Source organism: Diaphorina citri, unplaced genomic scaffold, assembly GCF_000475195.1.
Source record: "Diaphorina citri unplaced genomic scaffold, Diaci psyllid genome assembly version 1.1 scaffold82, whole genome shotgun sequence".
Classification (NCBI taxonomy): Eukaryota; Metazoa; Arthropoda; class Insecta; order Hemiptera; family Psyllidae; genus Diaphorina; species Diaphorina citri.
Genome location: NW_007377519.1, coordinates 70,038 through 90,674, shown reverse-complemented (window position 1 = coordinate 90,674; position 20,637 = coordinate 70,038). Strand labels below are relative to the sequence as shown.

At 38.9% G+C, this 20,637-nt stretch overlaps 1 protein-coding gene across 1 annotated transcript in view; it reads left to right on the top strand.

Moving 5' to 3' along the window:
- Positions 1-1,552: 1,552 nt before the first annotated feature.
- LOC103523023 overlaps positions 1,553-20,637 on the top strand; it is a 23,516-nt gene continuing 4,431 nt past the window's right edge. The window contains exons 1-10 of the mRNA XM_026832840.1: positions 1,553-1,986; positions 10,958-11,149; positions 11,261-11,328; positions 11,487-11,766; positions 11,985-12,018; positions 14,014-14,304; positions 15,266-15,488; positions 16,198-16,456; positions 17,192-17,350; positions 17,720-17,887. Of these exons, the coding sequence (XP_026688641.1) occupies positions 10,981-11,149; positions 11,261-11,328; positions 11,487-11,766; positions 11,985-12,018; positions 14,014-14,304; positions 15,266-15,488; positions 16,198-16,456; positions 17,192-17,350; positions 17,720-17,887 (1,651 nt within the window). The 5' untranslated portion in view covers positions 1,553-1,986; positions 10,958-10,980. The remainder of the gene's footprint in view (positions 1,987-10,957; positions 11,150-11,260; positions 11,329-11,486; positions 11,767-11,984; positions 12,019-14,013; positions 14,305-15,265; positions 15,489-16,197; positions 16,457-17,191; positions 17,351-17,719; positions 17,888-20,637) is intronic.

The following is a 20,637-nucleotide window of genomic DNA, read 5'->3' as shown; positions in this document are numbered from 1 at the left end:
TGAAAATTCTAAAATCTCAATTGATCTTTAGGTGGGATGATAGACCGTTTGGCCTTCAAACTCTTCAAATCAGCCGAATGGCCGGCTTTATATTCGAATGGATATTAGGAACTGAGAGGTACCAGCCTTGACCTTTGAATAGTCGGATCATATCATCCCAATCTCTAGCCAAGTATAGCATTTGGTCCATACAATTATCAAAAAGAAAAAAGAAGTTTTTACGTTTTATTACAATGAGTAATTTATAAAGTGGAGAAGTGGGGCCATTTTGGGTACAAACAGTCAAAATTCAGGGAAATGGGAGCGGGCCTTAAGACAAGAAAATTATCGAAAAAGGAGAATATTAAATCATTTTCACTAATTTAGGTACTACAAACAGTCAAAATTCAGGGAAATGGGAGCGGGCCTTAAGACAAGAAAATTATCGAAAAAGGAGAATATTAAATCATTTTCACTAATTCACTAATTACTTCTGTTACACAATGGGTTTATCAATATTAATTTATTACTGATCAGTAGTATCAGTTATCAGTATAGTGTTGCATGAAATATTCAAGGGTACAAAAGTCCGAATCTGAATATCCAAGCCAACTTTGTTCTTATATTTCACAATATCACAATCAGCATGAACTATGTACGTCAAAATGCCTTGAAAAATTGCTGACACATCAAGAATCAAATTGTATCCCCCCCCTCACATTTCTGGACTCCTCCGTTCCCTCTTTCAACTTCAACTTGCTATAGCATTATTATAGGGAACCTACAAACTGTAGTGCGATAGAATGGAATCGGTCCAAATTTCAAAATCAGCCATTGGGTTGAAGGATGACCTATTGAAAATTAGGCACAACTTGATAACCTTTGCGTCGGAATCCTCAAATCAAATATGATTCCCAATTCAAGGAATCCGCCTTGCTCGACTATTGAAAATTAGGCACAACTTGATAACCTTTGCGTCGGAATCCTCAAATCAAATATGATTCCCAATTCAAGGAATCCGCCTTGCTCAATTTGTATGTAATGCCTGGTCTACAATTTATAATCCTGAGCTTATTTATGCTGCTCGAATAAGACTAAAAAGTCCTTTTAACCCAGCCGTAGGCTACTATTATTGTGGTCGAATTCTCAAATAAATGATTATGAAATTCCCTGCCTTGGCTGGGATCGAACCCACGTACTCCTGTTCACCAGGCGAGAGTATTATTAATTATCAATCTTTGAGCATTCTCAGAGACTTCTCCGGAACGGTCTCGGAGGTTGTAACTGTTGACACCCCCTGCCTTGGCTGGGATCGAACCCACGTACTCCTGTTCACCAGGCGAGAGTATTATTAATTATCAATCTTTGAGCATTCTCAGAGACGGAACGGTCTCGGAGGTTGTAACGACTGACTTGATAATGTTTTGTGTCAATAATGTTAATGTTTCTTCTATTGAATAGTGAATTGATAAAATATAAATGACGAGTAATAATACTCAATAGGATCATTTTTCAGTTGTCTTTTGTAAGCTCTGTGTGATTTGTTGTCGGGATTTTTATTATTATTTTTTTTTTTTTTTTCATCTCTTACTGATCCGTGGCACGTTTTAATGAAAGAATTTTTCGTCTTATTTGATTGCGTTTTTTGTTACTTCATTCATTATTCCTTTTATCGTCGAAGTTTTTGTGATTTCTTGATTTGAACTTGAGAATTTTGCCTCCAAAATTTTTTACTTTTCAATTCTTGTTCTCCTAATTGGTAGTTTGTTTCCTTGTTGAGAATCGAACTCATTGCTACTCGCTTGTGATTCGGTCCAGAATATTTGAACAGTGTTTTTAATTAAAGTTGCTCTAATTTGTTGTGTTTTTATTATTTTGTTTTTAATGATCGAGTGGTGTGTCAACGTTTTTCTCTTGGTTTGATTTGAGACTGACTTTCGCGGGCAATCTTAAAGCTTACTGTGCACAATTTCAAACTTTCAAACTGCTTTGGAGGCATATGAAAATGTAAGTTCTATCATCTCAACAGTCAAAATTTGAAATGTAAATCTCTTTTTTTGTCTGATCAGTGATTAATGTGATTATAAATGGATCAAATTTTGTAACGTCCGGTCCAGACGACCAGTGGTTTAATGGCCACCGTTCTGCTAATCTGCTATTCCCTTTTGATAGTCTTGATTATGACGAGCCTTGACCTTTGAATAGTCGGATCATATCATCCCAATCTCTAGCCAAGTATAGCATTTGGTCCATACAATTATCAAAAAGAAAAAAAAAAAAGTTTTTACGTTTCATTACAATGAGTAATTTATAAAGTGGAGAAGTGGGGCCATTTTGGGTACAAACAGTCAAGATTCAGGGAAATGGGAGCGGGCCTTAAGACAAGAAAATTATCGAAAAAGGAGAATATTAAATCATTTTCACTAATTTACTAATTACTTCTGTTACACAATGGGTTTATCAATATTAATTTATTACTGATCAGTAGTATCAGTTATCAGTACAGTGTTGCATGAAATATTTCAGGGTACAAAAGTCCGAATCTGAATATCCAAGCCCACTTTGTTCTTATATTTCACAATCAGCATGAACTATGTACGTCAAAATGCCTTGAAAAATTGCTGACACATCAAGAATCAAATTGTATCCCCCCCTCACATTTCTGGGCTCCTCCGTTCCCTCTTTCAACTTCAACTTGCTATAGCATTATTATAGGGAACCTACAAACTGTAGTGCGATAAAATGGAATCGGTCCAAATTTCAAAATCAGCCATTGGGATGAAAGATGACCTATTGAAAATTAGGCACAACTTGATAACCTTTGCGTCGGAATCCTCAGATCAAATATGATTCCCAATTCAAGGAATCCGCCTTGCTCATTTTGTATGTAATGCCTGGTCTACAATTTATAATCCTAAGCTTATTTATGCTGCTCGAATAAGACTAAAAAGTCCTTTTAACCCAGCCGTAGGCTACTAATATTGTGGTCGAATTCTCAAATAAATGATGATGAAATTCCCTGCCTTGGCTGGGATCGAACCCACGTACTCCTGTTCACCAGGCGAGAGTATTATTAATTATCAATCTTTGAGCATTCTCAGAGACTTCTCCGGAACGGTCTCGGAGGTTATAATTGTTGACATGACACAATACTTTTTTTTTATTTAAATTTTTAAAAAACCTAAATTTTTTTTTTTTTTTTTTTTTTTTTTAATACTCACTCTTTTCTTCAGAACACTCAGAGCTTTGTGCACATTAGTAGGCTGCGTCCACTCTTCCTCCTCACATTTCTCCCTCTCTTCTTTCCCAATCAAACCTGACCACACCGAACCGTCATGGGTTAATTTTGAGTCACTTTCAACGATATTTGAACCAGAATGGGCTAATTTGTTACTTTTAAATCCATTTAACCCATTAAGGGTCAATGTCCCGCTTTCGTTTAACCCATCGAGGGTCGACGTTCCACTTTCGTCCCGTAGTCTGAACCGTCCCAGAGAGAAGGGATCCGTTTTGAGGTCACTGAGGTGGTCTTGGTGAGAAAGTGACTGGGTGACATGATTGATGAGAGGGAACGAGTAGTACTCGAGCTCTTCCAACAGTTCCTCTTGTCTGAAAAAGAGAGAGGAACGATTAAAATGTATTTAACGAACTGCTCTAATACAGAGTTGGCATACAACACAGTATACTTGTAAAATCAATCAGTTGAACTTTTTTCTTTCCTTTTTTATTGCAAAGATTAAGTAAGAAATGGAATCCGCATAAAATTCCCCCTTGGATCAAAACTGTCTGAAGGCCCAAAAAAAATATGCCTGGTCTACAATTTATAATCCTAAGCTTATTTATGCTGCTCGAATAAGACTAAAAAGTCCTTTTAACCCAGCCGTAGGCTACTAATATTGTGGTCGAATTCTCAAATAAATGATGATGAAATTCCCTGCCTTGGCTGGGATCGAACCCACGTCCTCCTGTTCACCAGGCGAGAGTATTATTGAAATTCCCTGCCTTGGCTGGGATCGAACCCACGTACTCCTGTTCACCAGGCGAGAGTATTATTAATTATCAATCTTTGAGCATTCTCAGAGACTTCTCCGGAACGGTCTCGGAGGTTATAATTGTTGACATGACACAGCAGTCTATAGTAGGCTATGTACTCGTATTTGACAACACAAATAAATCCAAACAAGATATCAATCAAAACAAACAACATTGCATTGAATGGTGCCGTCAGTAGGCTTTCAACAATGTGTGCATTTCCCACATTATGACTAGCGATCAACATCATTCTAATCAAAACCGGCTAAACAATTGACACACATCCCAATCAAACCTTGTTTGACACTGTCAGAGAAATGGTTGAATCAAACAAATGGAAGTGTGACCAACTGCACAACTTGAACTGATAAGAGTTTTGAATTTCAAAATCGAATTAATTTGTCTATTAGTTATGTTAATTGCTGATGAACTTAATTAACATATTTTAATTTTTATTCAAAACAAGAAAACCCCTTTATTCCCTATTAAAATGGTAATTATTTATTTGTCTTCAAAAAAATTCTGCAGCTTTTTGAAGATTTGAAGTTGCATAACATGAAACTTTTCATAGATAACAGAAGGTAGTGGAGAATGCGTAATCTATAAAAAAGTGAAGCCAAAAAAAGGAAGTGACTAACCTAAGCCGCGGGAGACGAGTGGGAGTTGACCTTTTTATTGTTTAATTTATATTTTTTTCATCTTTATTTTCTTAGTATTATTATCATTTCATGATACATGTTATTTTTGTAAATACATTAAATTTAAAAATAAAAATATACTCTTCGCTCTTTTTTTTTTTATGCCTGTAGTAGCTAAATATTTTTATTTCCACAGATCACAAGTAAAGTACACTAAATAATAAAATTAGAAGTCTAAATAAATGGTTTTGACAAGACATGACGGAGTACATCGGATGTACTACATCCAACATTAAATGGACGAAAACATCCGAAAATGGCCCATTAAAATATCTGCAATCGAATATGACTTAAAGGAATACTTGCCAATCGAAATGCAAGTGCGAATTTGTTGTTGGAGGCAATAGAACCACGACCTTGTGCAAGTATGTTACCGTTGCACTGATCTTTTGACATTCTAAATTCTTATGCACCTTGAAATTAGGTATAAATCTTTCAATTTAGACTTGAACACTTCTTCTACATTTCTGTTGGTTTTTTTTTTTTTTTGTGATCTTAATACATTTTTATTACATTCCTTATCCTATTTTTTAAGCAAATTCTCTAAACCCCTCGTTAACCTAGAGTCATTTCTCCCCTCTCGACAGATGCTCTAGTAGCGGCCCCCGCAATGGGCGGCTGGTTCCGCGCCCAGATCCTCGCCGTAGACGTGGTCAACGCCTCCTGTCAGGTCAAATTTGTCGACTACGGGGGCTACCTCACCCTCGAGACCAGCGCACTGAGACAGATCCGCGCCGACTTCCTATCTCTGCCCTTCCAGGCGATCGAGTGTGGCCTGGCCAATATTGTACCCGTCGGCACTGACGGTGAGTATAATATTATTTTAATTGTGGAGCGGATTGGAAAAGACTGACACGAAATAAAATTAAATTTATTTAAAAAAAAAAAAAAATGAAAATGGGTGCTTTTTTTAGCGGAAAGAAGAAAGGATAAGGGAGAAATAATTATGAAAGAGTAAAAGAGAGAAAATTAGGAAAGAGATTATTCATTTTATTTTTCAAAGAGATTGAATGATGTTTTCAAAGAGATTGATTGTATGTTTCATAAGATTGAAAAGGATAAAATGGTTTTCAGTTTCAATGAACCATGAATGAAGGAAAAAAGTGCATTTTTAGACAGGGAGACGAGTGGGAGTTGACCTTTTTATTGTTTAATTTATATTTTTTCATCTTTATTTTCTTAGTATTATTATCATTTCATGATACATGTTATTTTTGTAAATACATTAAATTTAAAAACAAAACAAAAAAAATACACTCTTGGCTCTTTTTTTATGCCTGTAGTAGCTAAATATTTTTATTTTCACAGATCACAAGTAAAGTACACTAAATAATAAAATTAGAAGTCTAAATTAGAAGGTTTTGACAAGACATGACGGAGTACATCGGATGTAGCCGATGTACTACATACACGAAAACATCCGAAAATGGCCCATTAAAATATCTGCAATCGAATATGACCTATAGGAATACTAGCAATCGAAATGCAAGTGCGAATTTGTTGTTGGAGGCAATAGAACCACGACCTTGTGCAAGTATGTTACCGTTGGACTGATCTTATGACATTCTAAATTCTTATGCACCTTGAAATTAGGTATAAGTCTTTCAATTTAGACTTGAACACTTCTTCTACATTTCTTTTGGCCCCCGGGGATGAAATACCATAGCTCGGCTGGGATTGAACCCACGCCCTCCTGGTTACCAGACGAGCGCCTTAACCACTACACCACCGAAGCTGAATAATAAGTAATCTATTCGTCCCTATCATAGAAGTCAATTCGACCGCCCGAAACATACTGTCTGTCTTGCAGGGCAGCCATCACCTTGCTTGTAGTTGCCTCCAGAGTAACAAAGCTGTTGCCATCGCGCATTGCCGAGAATCCCTTCTTAAGCTCCGAGCTACGTGTGTTGGTCAGAATGGTTTCCACCATGTCCGTGTGAATGGGGCCTGTGGGGGGAGAGAGAAACCTCGTCACTAAATGGGTTAACGTCAGCGATATTGTTTAGGAAGGATCTACAAGCTACCTGCCTACTCACATGAACCCAGCCTGAATGGGGTCGGAATTAATCTCAATTTTTTAAGGTCCGATAGAGGTAACTGCAAAGGTCTTATCGTCCCGAAATCTAAGAGAGAAACAAACGGTCAGGATAGAGAAAGCCAGCCGTTCGAGAACGAACCTTATCTGTTCAAGATAAAATCCGCCCGGATAGAATCGAACCCGCGGCCTAGCGCTTACAAGGCAGACGCGCTATTTAGACTGAGGGGGGCTATGATGACCTCGATCAGCCTGAGCTTAACTTACACATGTGACAAAAGAAGACTTTGCTATGTAGGTATTAAACTATAGCAGGGTATGTAAGTACCTACCTATGGAGTATGGAGTTATGGACTCTTTTTTTTTCCCCCCGACTATCGTCTTTAGTTAGAAAGAAAACTGTAGGTACTCACCTGAGCCCCTCGTCCGTCTTTTTTCAGGTGTGTTCAGTCCTAACTACTGGGCTGCTACCTATAAGTAGGTATACTTATACTAACCTACATTTAGGAATCACAAAGTTATAATATATAGACGACAAATTTTAATTAAACGCGAAAGTATAATGTACCTACCTATTACAGCACAAGAAGACCGTACAACTATAACTGCTATACTGTAAACTGATTCATTACAAACTTGTACACAGATCTGATTGACTATTCTTATCATTATTATTAGTATTATTCCAACAAGAAATTCAATACGCGCTATCAGTTATCGCGGGATTGTCTTCAAGGCTCGTCCACACATTGCTGATAAGAGTGATGAAGATAAGGCATTACTTTCAAATTTAGATCGCTATATTAGGTACCTACCTACTAGCAAAAGATATTTTTTTTTTCTCAAGAGGTTTGATAGCGGGAACGGTAACAGCTGGGGTCTTATCGTTCCGAAATCGAAGAGAGAAGGAAGACAGGATAATATGACGTGATCTCCTCGTTTTAATGCGCTAAGGAACTTCTTCAAATATTTGGCCGTTCACGTTGATGTTTGCTAACCTTCTTCTTCCTTGTTTGCTAACCTTCATAAATTTAGATTTCCTACATACAAATACCTTGGTAGTGAAATAACAAATGATAGTCGATGTGACACTGAAATTAAGAAGAGGATAGCCTTGGCCAAGAATGCTTTCTGGAAACATAAGGAAATCATGAGAAGAAATATTTCTAAACGTACCAAATTGGGACTTCTAAAAACTTATGTATTCTCCATTTTAACCTATGGCAGCGAAGACCACTACACCACCGAGGCAGGGTACAGAATTTTATCCTCAATATAATTTGAGAATTTGACCTCAATAATAGCAGGCTGTGGCGGGGCGAACTTTATCCTAAACAAATGAGGTCGGTTCTCGGACAGGATGGCTTTCTCCTGCCCTGTCCTTCGATTTCGGGACGATAAGACCTCCGTTGTTACAGTTCCCTCTGCAAACTTGAGCTATTTTTGCTAAAGTTTTAGACGAGGAGGATTCAGCTCAAGGTGTATTGAGCATGTGAAAGAGGAAATAAATAAACCTTTTCAAAAAATATGATGTGAACATTACACGACTTTCCTTATCCTATTGAAAGATGCTTATTTGGGTGTTCTTCTATTGTAACTTTTACAATATCTCTAACCATATTGTCGGTATAGCTGAAAACCGCCAAAAAGTGGTCGAAAGTCGCCAAAAAGCGGCGAAATGTCACCAACCGCAGCACCTATCCTAACCAAATTTGTGGACTTCATACCAAATTTCAAGTCTCTAGCTCATACCATTCCCGAGATATTATTGAATTACACCGAAAACCATCAAAAAGCAGCCGAAATGCCGCCAAGCGTTGCACCGATCTTAACCAAAAGTTTCGTGTCGCATCCTTTTCGCATTTGACAGCTGCATGCCAAATTTCAAGTCTCTAGAATTTGTGGACTTCATACCAAATTTCAAGTCTCTAGCTCATACCATTCCCGAGATATTATTGAATTACACCGAAAACCATCAAAAAGCGGCCGAAATGCCGCCAAGCGTTGCACCGATCTTAACCAAAAGTTTCGTGTCGCATCCTTGTCGCATTTGACAGTTGCATGCCACATTTCAAGTCTCTAGCTCTTACCGTTCTCGAGATATTTTGTTTACAGACAGACACACACACGGACCAATGGCTGAAACTTTGGATTTAGGCTCTAGGGACCTCAAAACGTGTTTTGGCACTAAAAACTGACCATCTAAAATTTGACCCGATTACATTACTTTCCTTCCTATAGGATTTTGACACTAAAAACTGACCATCGAAAATTTGACCCGATTACATTACTTTCCTTCCTATAGGATCAAAACGTGTTTTGGCACTAAAAACTGACCATCGAAAATTTGACCCGATTACATTACTTTCCTTCCTATAGAATAAGGAAAGTAAAAATGGGAAAAACGCTACTTACCTTCTCCACTCTGCCTCGTCACTCATATCAGCAGCAAACTTGTTCACATCTCCTATTGAACCAGCATTATTGACCAGGAAGTTGAGCTCAAATTGATCTCCTCCACTGAATTGAGCCAGGTACCGGGCAAACTCCGAGCCTTTAGCTTTGCTCAGATCTATGGGCTGAGCCTGAGAGAAACAGATAGACAACATATTGATCAATGGGTACCTATATGGGTAAGTATAAATGCAGTTTCTTTGTGTTATTATGTCACAACTTTGGTGCGGTTTTGATTACGTTTGAACTTTAAGGCTGGATGCACACGGCTCGGTTGATACCACAACAGGTCCCCCTCTCAAGCTCGGTACATAAATATGTTGATTATGCTGCGATATGTCGCCCAGTCTGGTCCTATATGACAAATCGTTCCGTGTGTAAGCAATTTTTGAGCGAATTTGAAGTCTAAATGAGCGAAATTTTATAACAGCATCCATCAAGGTGGATCGTCATTAAATTTGCCCTTGGGAAATCACCCTCCCCTAAAGCTATTCATTATTAACTTTGGTGTGAGATCCAATATTCTATAAGACTTTTTGAAACCTTCACCTGGTGATTCAGAAATTTCTCGGTAATTATTTTGCTAAATGATTAAGGTGTTATTACACGAACATTATTATTCATAATCGATGTGGTTCTAGCCGTTTTAGAGGAAAAATGGAAGCGATATCGTCGATCACTTGATCATTATTGGTTCATTAATAGGACGTACCAATTTTGTTCCTATAAGCGAACTGCTAATACATACATAGTATGTTCAACTTACGTGTCCAAGTTCAGATTACTATAGGTACTTGTGCTTGTATGTACTTATTAACTACCCAAGAAGGAAGAAAGTCTATTGGCACAAGAAATAAGGGAGACGCAATCTTTATTTTGAACACTTGATTTTTTGTGTTCAAAGCTTTGCAGCTTACACTTATATTTGCGTTCTTTCTAAACTCAAATAATACAATGATTAAAGATTACAATAAGAAACCCCTTACAGAAACTGGAGGCTCCTATAGTAAAATATAATGAAAGGTAGAAAAAACCCCTTTCAAAAAGAGCAGGTTTGTTTACTAAGTGTGTGAGTGGGCGGTACCATTGCTGGGTGTGGTATTCATTTATTTTTAAATTCTCAATCCGTCTTGTGGATAGTTTTATTTCTACAACTCTCCAAGAAGAAAGTTGTTCCTTAGCATGTTTCTTGGTATTTCGAGTTGAACTCTCGGGTATGTCCTTGAGATGTTTTTAGCAAAATGGTTCTCCTCTTCCCAGCCCAAGGTCATCATTGGTGACGTAGAAATGTCTTCGGGGACCAAGACTGACTGAATTCTTATCCCCTCTTCCGAGATTTTACCCCTCTTGCCTCCCCACTTAGAGTTGTTCTTAAGGTTAATTTATAGTTTTACTTTATTCATAACGTATATTATGCTTTATTCATAAAACTGTGTAATTATGTGCTGCTAATACCACATGTTTTGGTCTAAGACGTAGTAGACTGGTGAACGTGGCTGTGTTTTTTTTCATATGAAACAGTTGAATCAATTGCATAAAACATATCAATGACTGATGAATGTTTTTTTTATTTTCAGTATAGATTTGTTCCGCTCAAAATGTTTGCATGGCTTAACTGCATTTTGGACAGAATGTTGCAGAACTGCATTTTGGACAGAATGAGTTACATAAAGTTCCATTTGTTAATTCTATACCTAATTGATATTGAAATACGGCCATATCTAATTATTCCATTCTCCTCCTCTCTTCTGATCCGCAGGTTACAAATACATCATCGACACCATGGTGTCCCCAGGACCCCGATTGGCGGGCTCCGTCCCCACCACCCAGATCGTCAAGTGGACCCTGCCCATCACCCTGCTGGTAACCGTTCTTGGCTTCTGGTGGCATAGTCGGAAGAAAAAGAAACCGGACGACGGTGATACAGACGGCACCAAAGATCGTCACAACGTGCTGGTAACCGTTCTTGGCTTCTGGTGGCATAGTCGGAAGAAAAAGAAACCGGACGACGGTGATACAGACGGCACCAAAGATCGTCAGTGCGTGAAAGATCGTCACAACCGAAGTGTGAAGTCCAACGGCGTCGCCGGGAAAAATTCCCTCGCTGTCGAAAGCGTTGGCGAAGTCCAGATTTCGGGAAATCCCGACCTGAACGCGTTCATTGAAACCGTGCAACGATTGAACTCGGGAGCGCTTGAACCTTCAAAGGAATTGACCAATGGATGTGTCCCAAATGGCCACGCCCCCTGTAATGGTAGTGTGGTAATCCCGAAGACCCCCCCGTCCAGATTTCGGGAAATCCCGACCTGAACGCGTTCATTGAAACCGTGCAACGATTGAACTCGGGAGCGCTTGAACCTTCAAAGGAATTAACCAATGGATGTGTCCCAAATGGCCACGCCCCCTGTAATGGTAGTGTGGTAATCCCAAAGACCCCCCCTTCTAGACAGCGCAGCGCACCGCAGCCTTGCACTCCGCAGAGTACGCCGCGAGTGGAGCAAGTGCTGGCCAAGTCCGTGAAATATTTGGAGTCGTCGAAATCCATGTTGGACAGTTTGGAATTTGGAGGTGAGTTGCGTTTCCTGTATAGTAGAACCTCGATTATTTCAACTAATTGGGACCGAGGGTAGTTGAAATAATTGAAATTCCGTATAAAACAATGGGAAAGGGGCAAAATTTAGATACAAAAGAATAAAATCGTTAATAAATATCCTATTTTGAACTGATTTTGGGGTTGAAATAATCGAGTTTCTACTATTCTTATCTACACTTCCGTCCCTCCAAAGGAGGTATCCATGTAGATTTGGAAATCCAGGAAAAGTGAGGGAATTTAATTATTTGATTTTGGTAGACACCCTGTAGTAGCCACTCTTCTACCTTCTGAGTTTGGACGGTGGAAAGAGCTGTGTGGTTTTTATGGCAACAATTTTGAACCCAGAACTCATTATCTATTAATTTTTTGATCAACTAACCCGCCACGATATGTATACTGTAATAGGGAGATAGAGTATAAGGTATAGTAAAGGGTACTTGACCAAATCATTTTAATAATTACAGTGTTGCACTGATAACAAAAGTGGAAGGGAAGGGGAAAATAACAAATGTGTGGGAGGAGAAGGAGAGGGAAAAGGGAGAAAGGATATTAAAATGACCTTGTTATCTTTCCCTTACCTTCCCAAACCTCCCTTACTATAACTCCTACCCTTCTAACCCTGGTGTAAACCCTTTTATATCGTCGCTTTAGAAATGAAACTGTCTAAAATAAAGCCACATGATATGGATCAGAAACGGAAGCAAATGTGTAGAGGGCTTTGAAACTGCAAGTTGGTACTTCTGGAAAAGGCATTTCCTACACAATTTAAAATGCCTTTTCCAGAAAACAAGAAAATGGCATTAGACATTACCAAAATGAAAAAAAAAAGTGTTTCACCGCCGTTTTTATGAAACAACTGCTACATTAGACTCGTGCGGTCTGCGTCGTAGCATGTCCGTCCCTTAGTATGCCTCTCATCAAATGGGCGAGAGCGCGAGAAAAGACACAATACTTACCATTTAGGTGCTGTTTCCGATGTCTGATAGCCTGTTTCGTTTCGGAAGCGACGATAAGGCCTCGCTCTCGAAATCCTAGCTTTCCCCCTTCTAGTCTCAAGTGTGCCAGAAAATTCCCCGACTCCTGATTGGTGTAAGCTGGGGGGAGGGGGGCTCATTTGAATGATATTTCCATTAATCAGATCATATTATTATGCTTCTGATAGCACCAGGGCGATAGTAATAGTAATTAGAAATCATACCGAGTCCAACTAAACTACTCAATAGGTGTATTTTCCGAAATCGAAAAGAGGGGGAGAAAGTATAGGAGGAAGCCAGCCGTTCCAAGAACGAACCTTATTCGTTCAGGACAGGACGTACAATCCGCCCCGGGGCATGAATCGAAATAGGCTGGCAAACATATTTAACTTTCTGCCCAAATTTCATTAAAACCGGACATACCGTTCGCCAGTTATGGTGAAACGAACTACCTAAATAACTAGAATTCACTAGATAGGGCATTGGTATTCGGTAGGTATGATTCTGTAGAAATTTAAGTAGAGTAGGTATACCACCCTTAGGTACAAAATGATATTAAGTACACACATCCTAACAATAATAATAAAATTATTATGTAACGGAGGTTAGAGTGTTTGTGATAACTCAGGCTGAAAGTAAAACAATTAGAGGTAGGTACTTCTGTATAAAGTTATTTTAGTTGTTATAGACCCTTGAGAGTAATCTCGCGAGTTAATTTATTAATTTTGTAAAATGCACATTAGACCTGTAGCAGCAAGAATGCAATTATTTATACACGTGTGGAAACTTAATTAGATTTTACAAGTTAAATACAGGAAGCTTGAAGTACCTACCAGTAGTTTGCTGTGTGCGTTTGGAGAATTGTAATACTTTACTAGAAGTATTACATTCATGTCCTACTCCAGCTCGTGCGTTTGAAACAATGATCCAATGATGAGTACCTAATATGAAGGAAAGTGTCGGGACAAAAATGGATAGTATTCGGGACGTATGAGTGTGCGCACTGCCTTTCCCCATGTATACCCATTGGAAAGACATTGTAATACTCCCGCACAAGTATTACACTTGTAATACTCCCGCATAAGTATTACACATGTAATACCACAGCACATGTATTACACTTGTAATACTCCCGCACAAGTATTACACTTTTCCCACGCGACTGGTAAAGTTTAGGGGATGGGCTGTTTTCCAATCTTCCCATTCTCATCTTTCCCTTACAATATCTCATATTCGGCTGTTTGACAGTTCACTGGCCAACAACATCAAAACCACATCGCCGGCGAAGAAAACCTGGTCCGAACTGGTCGAAGAAGACAGCAGCGCTGACGAAAGCTCTGCGGGTAGCGCTGTCGGCAAAGGTCGTCGCTTAGTACCGCGTTCTGTCACGGGAGCCGTGAGCGCTAGTGAGGAAGAGTTGCAATTCAGTCTCGAGGGAGTTGTGTCGAGCTCTAGCGGCCTGGAGCCGAAGCGAGGGCATCAGACTGTGGCCCGACTTGTATCGTGTGATTCCACCACTGTCGACAGCAGCAGACTCAGGTGAGTTTTCTTCGCGTGTCATATTTGAAACTCCTATATCCTTGCCAATACCATATATATGAATGGCTAAGAGGCAGAGCGGACCAAGTCCAAAAAAATGAAAGTTTTGAGATAAATGGGGTCGAAGTTTAGGACTAGCCAAAGGTTAAACTAAAGTTCGAGATCAATATAAAAAGTAGATCTTTTCGCACTCTTTCCAACGATATAGATATTATAGATAACTCAGAAAGTCGATTTTTGGACTTAGTCCACTCTGCCTTTTACCCATTCATTTATGAGGGAGAAAAAGGACTAAAGATTCCCTTCAACCCAGCAGAAGTAGGCTACTACTATTATTGTGATCAAATTCTCAAACACTGTTCAGGATAAAATTCCATATCTCCTCTGGGATTGAACCCACGCCCTCCTGATTACCAAGCGAGCGTCTTGACCACTACGCCACCGAGGCAGGTTAAGACACTGATTTTTATTTCACACAGACCATGTGTCACCGAGTCTACTCTTATCATGGTCACATGAGTAATATATTCAATGATTCAAGGCCGAATCTTCGGTCTTATATCTGGCATTGTTTGGCTCTGTCTAGATTTGGTGTTGGTTCCTTAAACCTGATTGTTTCTGAAGATCTGAAGGAACTTCCGGTAGTCGAATTATTAAAAAAAAAAAAACCCCGTTGAATTATTGGGAGGAAAAAATACCGGTAAATCTCTGACGTTATAGGATACACTCCCGTACACGATGACGTCACATCAACTGTCCCGAGCAAAGCTCCCTTTCTGGCCACACATTAATGTGTTTGTGTGCATTCCTTAAAGTCTGACGTCACAACTCTTTGAGCTTTTTCATTAGAACGGCAAAAAAATGGACAGATTGCAATACTTTCATTACTAGTATAGCTCGCTATACTGCAGTACTTAATAGAAAGTAATAATAAACTAATCTAATTCAATTTTGTCCACAGTAGTAATTCACCACAGGACTATCACAACACCAAGTCCCACTCGGAGTCCGAGGCCAACGCAGAAGTGTCCAACATCATTCACACCACGGCCGGCGCTACGGCTCCCCTAGTGGCCGATAGCGAGGCCGGAGGCCACACGACCCGAGACTCGGCCAATCACAGCCCCAGCACGGAGGAGGAGGCCATGGTCACTTCCCCTTCCCTGAGTGATGTACATAGCGAGGTAAGCCATTGGTTCCATTTAAGGGTCTCTGCTTTTAATAAAGAAATAGCACAAGTCCTCACGATGGTTGACTGCGTTTCAGAAAGAGCCAATTAAACATTGCTAGAGACCATCACCCCGGTGTAAGGCAGAAAAAAAAAAAGCAGCCCCAGCACGGAGGAGGAGGCCATGGTCACTTCCCCTTCCCTGAGTGATGTACATAGCGAGGTAAGCCATTGGTTCCATTTAAGGATCTCTGCTTTTAATAAAGAAATAGCACAAGTCCTCACGATGGTTGACTGCGGTTCAGAAAGAGCCAATTAAACGTTGCTAGAGACCATCACCCGGGTGTAAGGCAGAAAAAAAAAGATATCCTTTCTTTATTCTACCATCAACATTCGGGTACAGCTGAAGCCGCTACAACAACAATAATCGGTTCCATTCTGTCCCTTGTAGAATGGTGTTTCTTTTATTTAGTTTAATTCTTCCCTTGTAAAGGATTCAGTTCCAAGTTTTTTAGTCTTGTGAAAGAATTGCTATGGAAAATAAAAAAAATAAATACCTGCCTAATATGATGTATAACCTTCTGATGGCCGGAATCAAAATGAGTTGTTCCAGCTATTAGTACGCTCTACAGGTATCTGTGAACCTCTAGTAAAGTGTAAAAGCATCATGGAATATTAAAGTGTACAGACATAATGGTATAACTCATCATTTGTCCTTCCCGCAGGGTTCAAGTGACTCGGGCAAGGGCTGTTCCGAGGCGTCGCGCACCCCGGCCGGCGGTTCCTCCGTGTCCGGCGAGCCGCCTTCTCTCCTGTCCACGGCGCCGTGGGCGGAACACTGCTTCGTTTTGCCGCAGAACATCGTCGGGCGCCTTATAGGGAAGGGCGGCCAATTCATTCACCGCGTACGCTCGTTGACGCACACCAAGATCTACATCAAGCGACATCCGCACTCGCACAAGCTCAAGATTTGCGCCGTCGAGGGTAAGTACTAGTTAGAATTGAATATACCCTTGTTCTTTGTTTATCCTGCAAGGATAGGACTGAAAAGACTAACACCCATATTTATGAACAAAATGCTGGCTCTTAAGTTCGTGCTAAGCATATTCTCAAGACATTTGATTGGTCAATTTTGACTTGAGACTGATCTAAGAACGATCATTCTTGTTCATAAATATGAGTGTAAGGGCCGTATTAATAAACCAAACTACGGACCTAAAGCCCTTTTATTTTATCTACCCCCGCAGTCGTAACAGATTCTATTCGCTAACTAGGCTGGCACTATTAAGTTTGATGTGGAGTGTTTTTTATGTGGGTTTTGAGTTTTTCACCAAAGTGTTTTTTTTTTCCTATTCGCTAACTAGGCTGGCACTATTAAGTTTGATGTGGAGTGTTTTTTATGTGGGTTTTGAGTTTTTCACCAAAGTGTTTTTTTTTTTTTTTTTACTTTGAGCAACAAGGCCATGTGTGAACAAAATGTTCTGGTTCAATATGAAGATTTAAAAGGGCGAGGGAGGCCTAAGAAAAGGTAGAAGGATTGCGTGAAACAAGACTTGAGTGAGAAAAAATTAACATCATATTATTTACACAATAGGGCTGCCTGGAAGGGACTGACAAGAAATGCCGACCCTATTTATGTAGGAAAAGGCTAAGAAGAAGACGTAATACATCATAGCTACTTACAATCACTAATATTCCAATGTTGGTGTTTCCCTTCAGGCACACAGCCAGACATAGACCAGGCTCTGAGCATGATCCGACAGAAGTTCCCCGTGACCCAATATCCGTTCCTGACCCTGGAGAAAGTCCCCTACATCACCCCAGACACCATCGCCTGCACCCTCCGACCCGAACCCTTCCATCTACAACTCGTAGAGGGTAAGTAGTCCAACTGACTCTCAACCCGAAGGGCCTGGGCTCGAACCCCGACCAGGACGGAAATTTTCTAACCGAACTTTTCCGTTCTTGGATAGGCATGGATGTAAAAGAATGTGCCTTGAAGTATCCTGAACGGATCTCTTCGATTTCGGGACGATAAGACCTTAGCAGTTACAGTTCCCTCGATCCTCTAAAAACATAAAAAAAAAAAAAAAAAAAAAAAAAAAAAAAAAAAAAAAACAGGTCCGAAATCGAAGCGAGAAGGAAGAGAGGATAGGATCCAACGGAAAAAAAGTTCAGCTCTTATGATATGGGTTACTAGTGACGTATGTCCTAATCCATTGCATTGATATTTTTCTCTTCCTCCAGGTATCAACAATGACGTGTGCATATCCAGTCTCGTATCCGCGGGCCACTTCTTCGTTCAGCTTCCCTCTCATCCTTCCTACGCCAGCCTCGAGTCTCTCAACCTACTCATGAACACGACCTACGCCTCTGCCCAGGCCCCCCTCCTACCCGCCCCTGTTGAGAGTAAGTAGATGAGTTTAAGGGGGGAAATCTTGCGCCGGGGAAAAGAACTAAAATAATAGAATATACCTTGGTTATCCTGCCAGAACGAGACTGAAAAGTCCCTTTACTCCTCCAGTTTAAACAGTTTCCGCCAGTCGAAGTAGATAGAATAGAATATTTCCTTGTTTCTCCTGTTGGATAGGACTGAAAAGTCCCTTTGCCCCGCAGTCTAACTAAGGTCTTGTATATTCTCTCTCTCTGAAAAACTCCTCTCCGTTTTTTTTTTTTTTTTTTTTTTTTTTTTTTCAAATGAGTTCTCACGGCAAGTTTCTTTTCAACTCGCATTATATTGAAAAATATCTGGATCTAAAGAGAAAGATACCCATCTTAAATACTAGAACGATTTCTTTACGTTTATTTATTAAATTATTACTCTCTAGTTAGAGTTTCGAGTTTTTTATTTCTTTGTAAAAAAAAAAAGCACAAGTTAAAACTACAGTATTAATCCACATCTTTTAAGCATTTAAATTTGAATTTTTAATTTTATCTAATCATAGTTATATCCAATTGACTCTATGTTTATACTCTACATTTATTTGTATAAAAGCATAATTTTCCCATACATAAAGTTCTATTCTTGATTCATTGTAAATACGAAGAAAAAGTAAAAAAATATCTATGATTATAATTATTCTAACTTACTCGTGAGTAGTTTTCAAACTTTAAATAATTATCTCTATAACCTATTTATTTGACATTTAAAATTTAAATTTAACTTTATTTTAAAATTTCATATTTATCTTTCATACATCACACATTTAAATAATAAAAATTATAATAATTATTCTCAGTAGAGTTATCCTTGAAATTTTATTAGAAAAAACCATTTTATGAATCAGTAATTAACTAATTTTAATAATGTCAACAATTTTTGGTATGTTTTACTACTGGGAAAATTGAAAATCAGTGCTACATGATTGATCCGATGATTTGATTTAATGCTTTTGTCCAGCTTCTAACTTGGTAAATGAGATTCTTTCTTCTCTCTTGATTTGAAAGCTTATTCTAAAGGCAGTATAATTACTTGTATGTAGGTAGGCTGACATAATATTTTTAATTAAGGCAGTACGGGAAAATTGAAAATCAGTGCTACATGATTGATCCGATGATTTGATTTAATGCTTTTGTCCAGCTTCTAACTTGGTAAATGAGATTCTCTCTTGATTGATTTGAAAGCTTATTCTAAAGGCAGTATAATTACTTGTAAGTAGGTAGGCTGACATAATATTTTTAATTAAGGCAGTACTTACCCCGTTGGGTTTTTTGACATTTTATTCAAGGTGTAAACATTTTTTACACAACTTTCCTAGTAGAGTTTGACGAATTTTTGTGACTTCTTAACTTCCCATAGTGATTTAGATGTGACATTTGAACTTGAATGTTTGGTTAAATTTCAGATTTAGCCACACTTCTGAGTTCGAAAAGAAAACGATATTACCTTATTGAAAAACTTTTAATGTTAATTTTTCTACACTTATTTATTTTCTCACACAAACTGAGTTCGAAAAGAAAACGATATTACCTTATTGAAAAACTTTTAATGTTAATTTTTCTACACTTATTTATTTTCTCACACAAATCCGAGCCTTTAGCTTTGCTCAGATCTATGGGCTGAGCCTGAGAGAAACAGATAGACAACATATTGATCAATGGGTACCTATATGGGTATGTATGTGTTACCGGCAATTTATATAATCCCGGCATTCTATTGAATAGCTAGGACCTTGCTCAGATCTTGCCCAAAGCAGAACCACAGAACCTTTAGCCAGCTTCTTGCTGAATTCCACAGCCCAATATTGACCAATTCCTATAACAAAAGTTTTGACCTTAGAGCTATTGAGACATTTAAAATTGGACATGAACATTGGGGAATAATAATTAGAAGAGTTCAATTAATTCACTAATGTCCTTCATTAAGTTAAATTTCCTTTTTAAACCCTAGTTACATAGCTTAGAAGGTAGTGTGACTATAATAGCTAGGGTTTTTGGGGAAAGTGTATAATGAAATCGATAGTAATATGATATTATATGACTTGCCTAGGCATTTCATGAAATACCTCTAAGTATTATCTTGAGCATTAAATAAAATGCATGTGATAATTAATAAATCAAGCGCTCAATAGATAAGACTTATTTTCCTTTCGGAGACTGAGACGATTCCCCCTCTTCTGAAGCTCATTTCCCCTCTTTTAAAGGAAAATACGGGAATTAGTTCAACCACTAGGTGACTTGGTAGCGCCTTAGGAAATCCAAATCATCGAAAATCAAGGGATAAATTCGGAAACCGTTTCCGAAAGGAAAATACACCTATAGCTGCTGGCGAACGCGATTTTTCAATTTCACCACACTCGCCGCTTCTGGGCTTAGAGTAGTTGCATCGTTAGCAACAACAACATTTTTCAAATTCTATTGCGAATGCTTGAGCCAGAAAGCGCGCTAATGTCAAGAGTTTGAAACGCCGCCCGGCCAATATGAAAAAGATTTTCAATTATTACTTCTTCCCCCCCCCCCCCAACGGCCCTTCACCCCTGGATACCCAGGTCGTTCGCGCTTATTACAATTTAACTGAAGAGAAACTTGACTTTTTCAGAATAAATTTGATGTGATCCCTTCAGCCATTTTCTGTCTTCTTACGTTCACATTACTTTGGGGTTTGCTTGCAAAACCTTCTTCTTGGTTTCCTCAGACCTTGCTCAATGAATGTGCGAGAGAGAGAG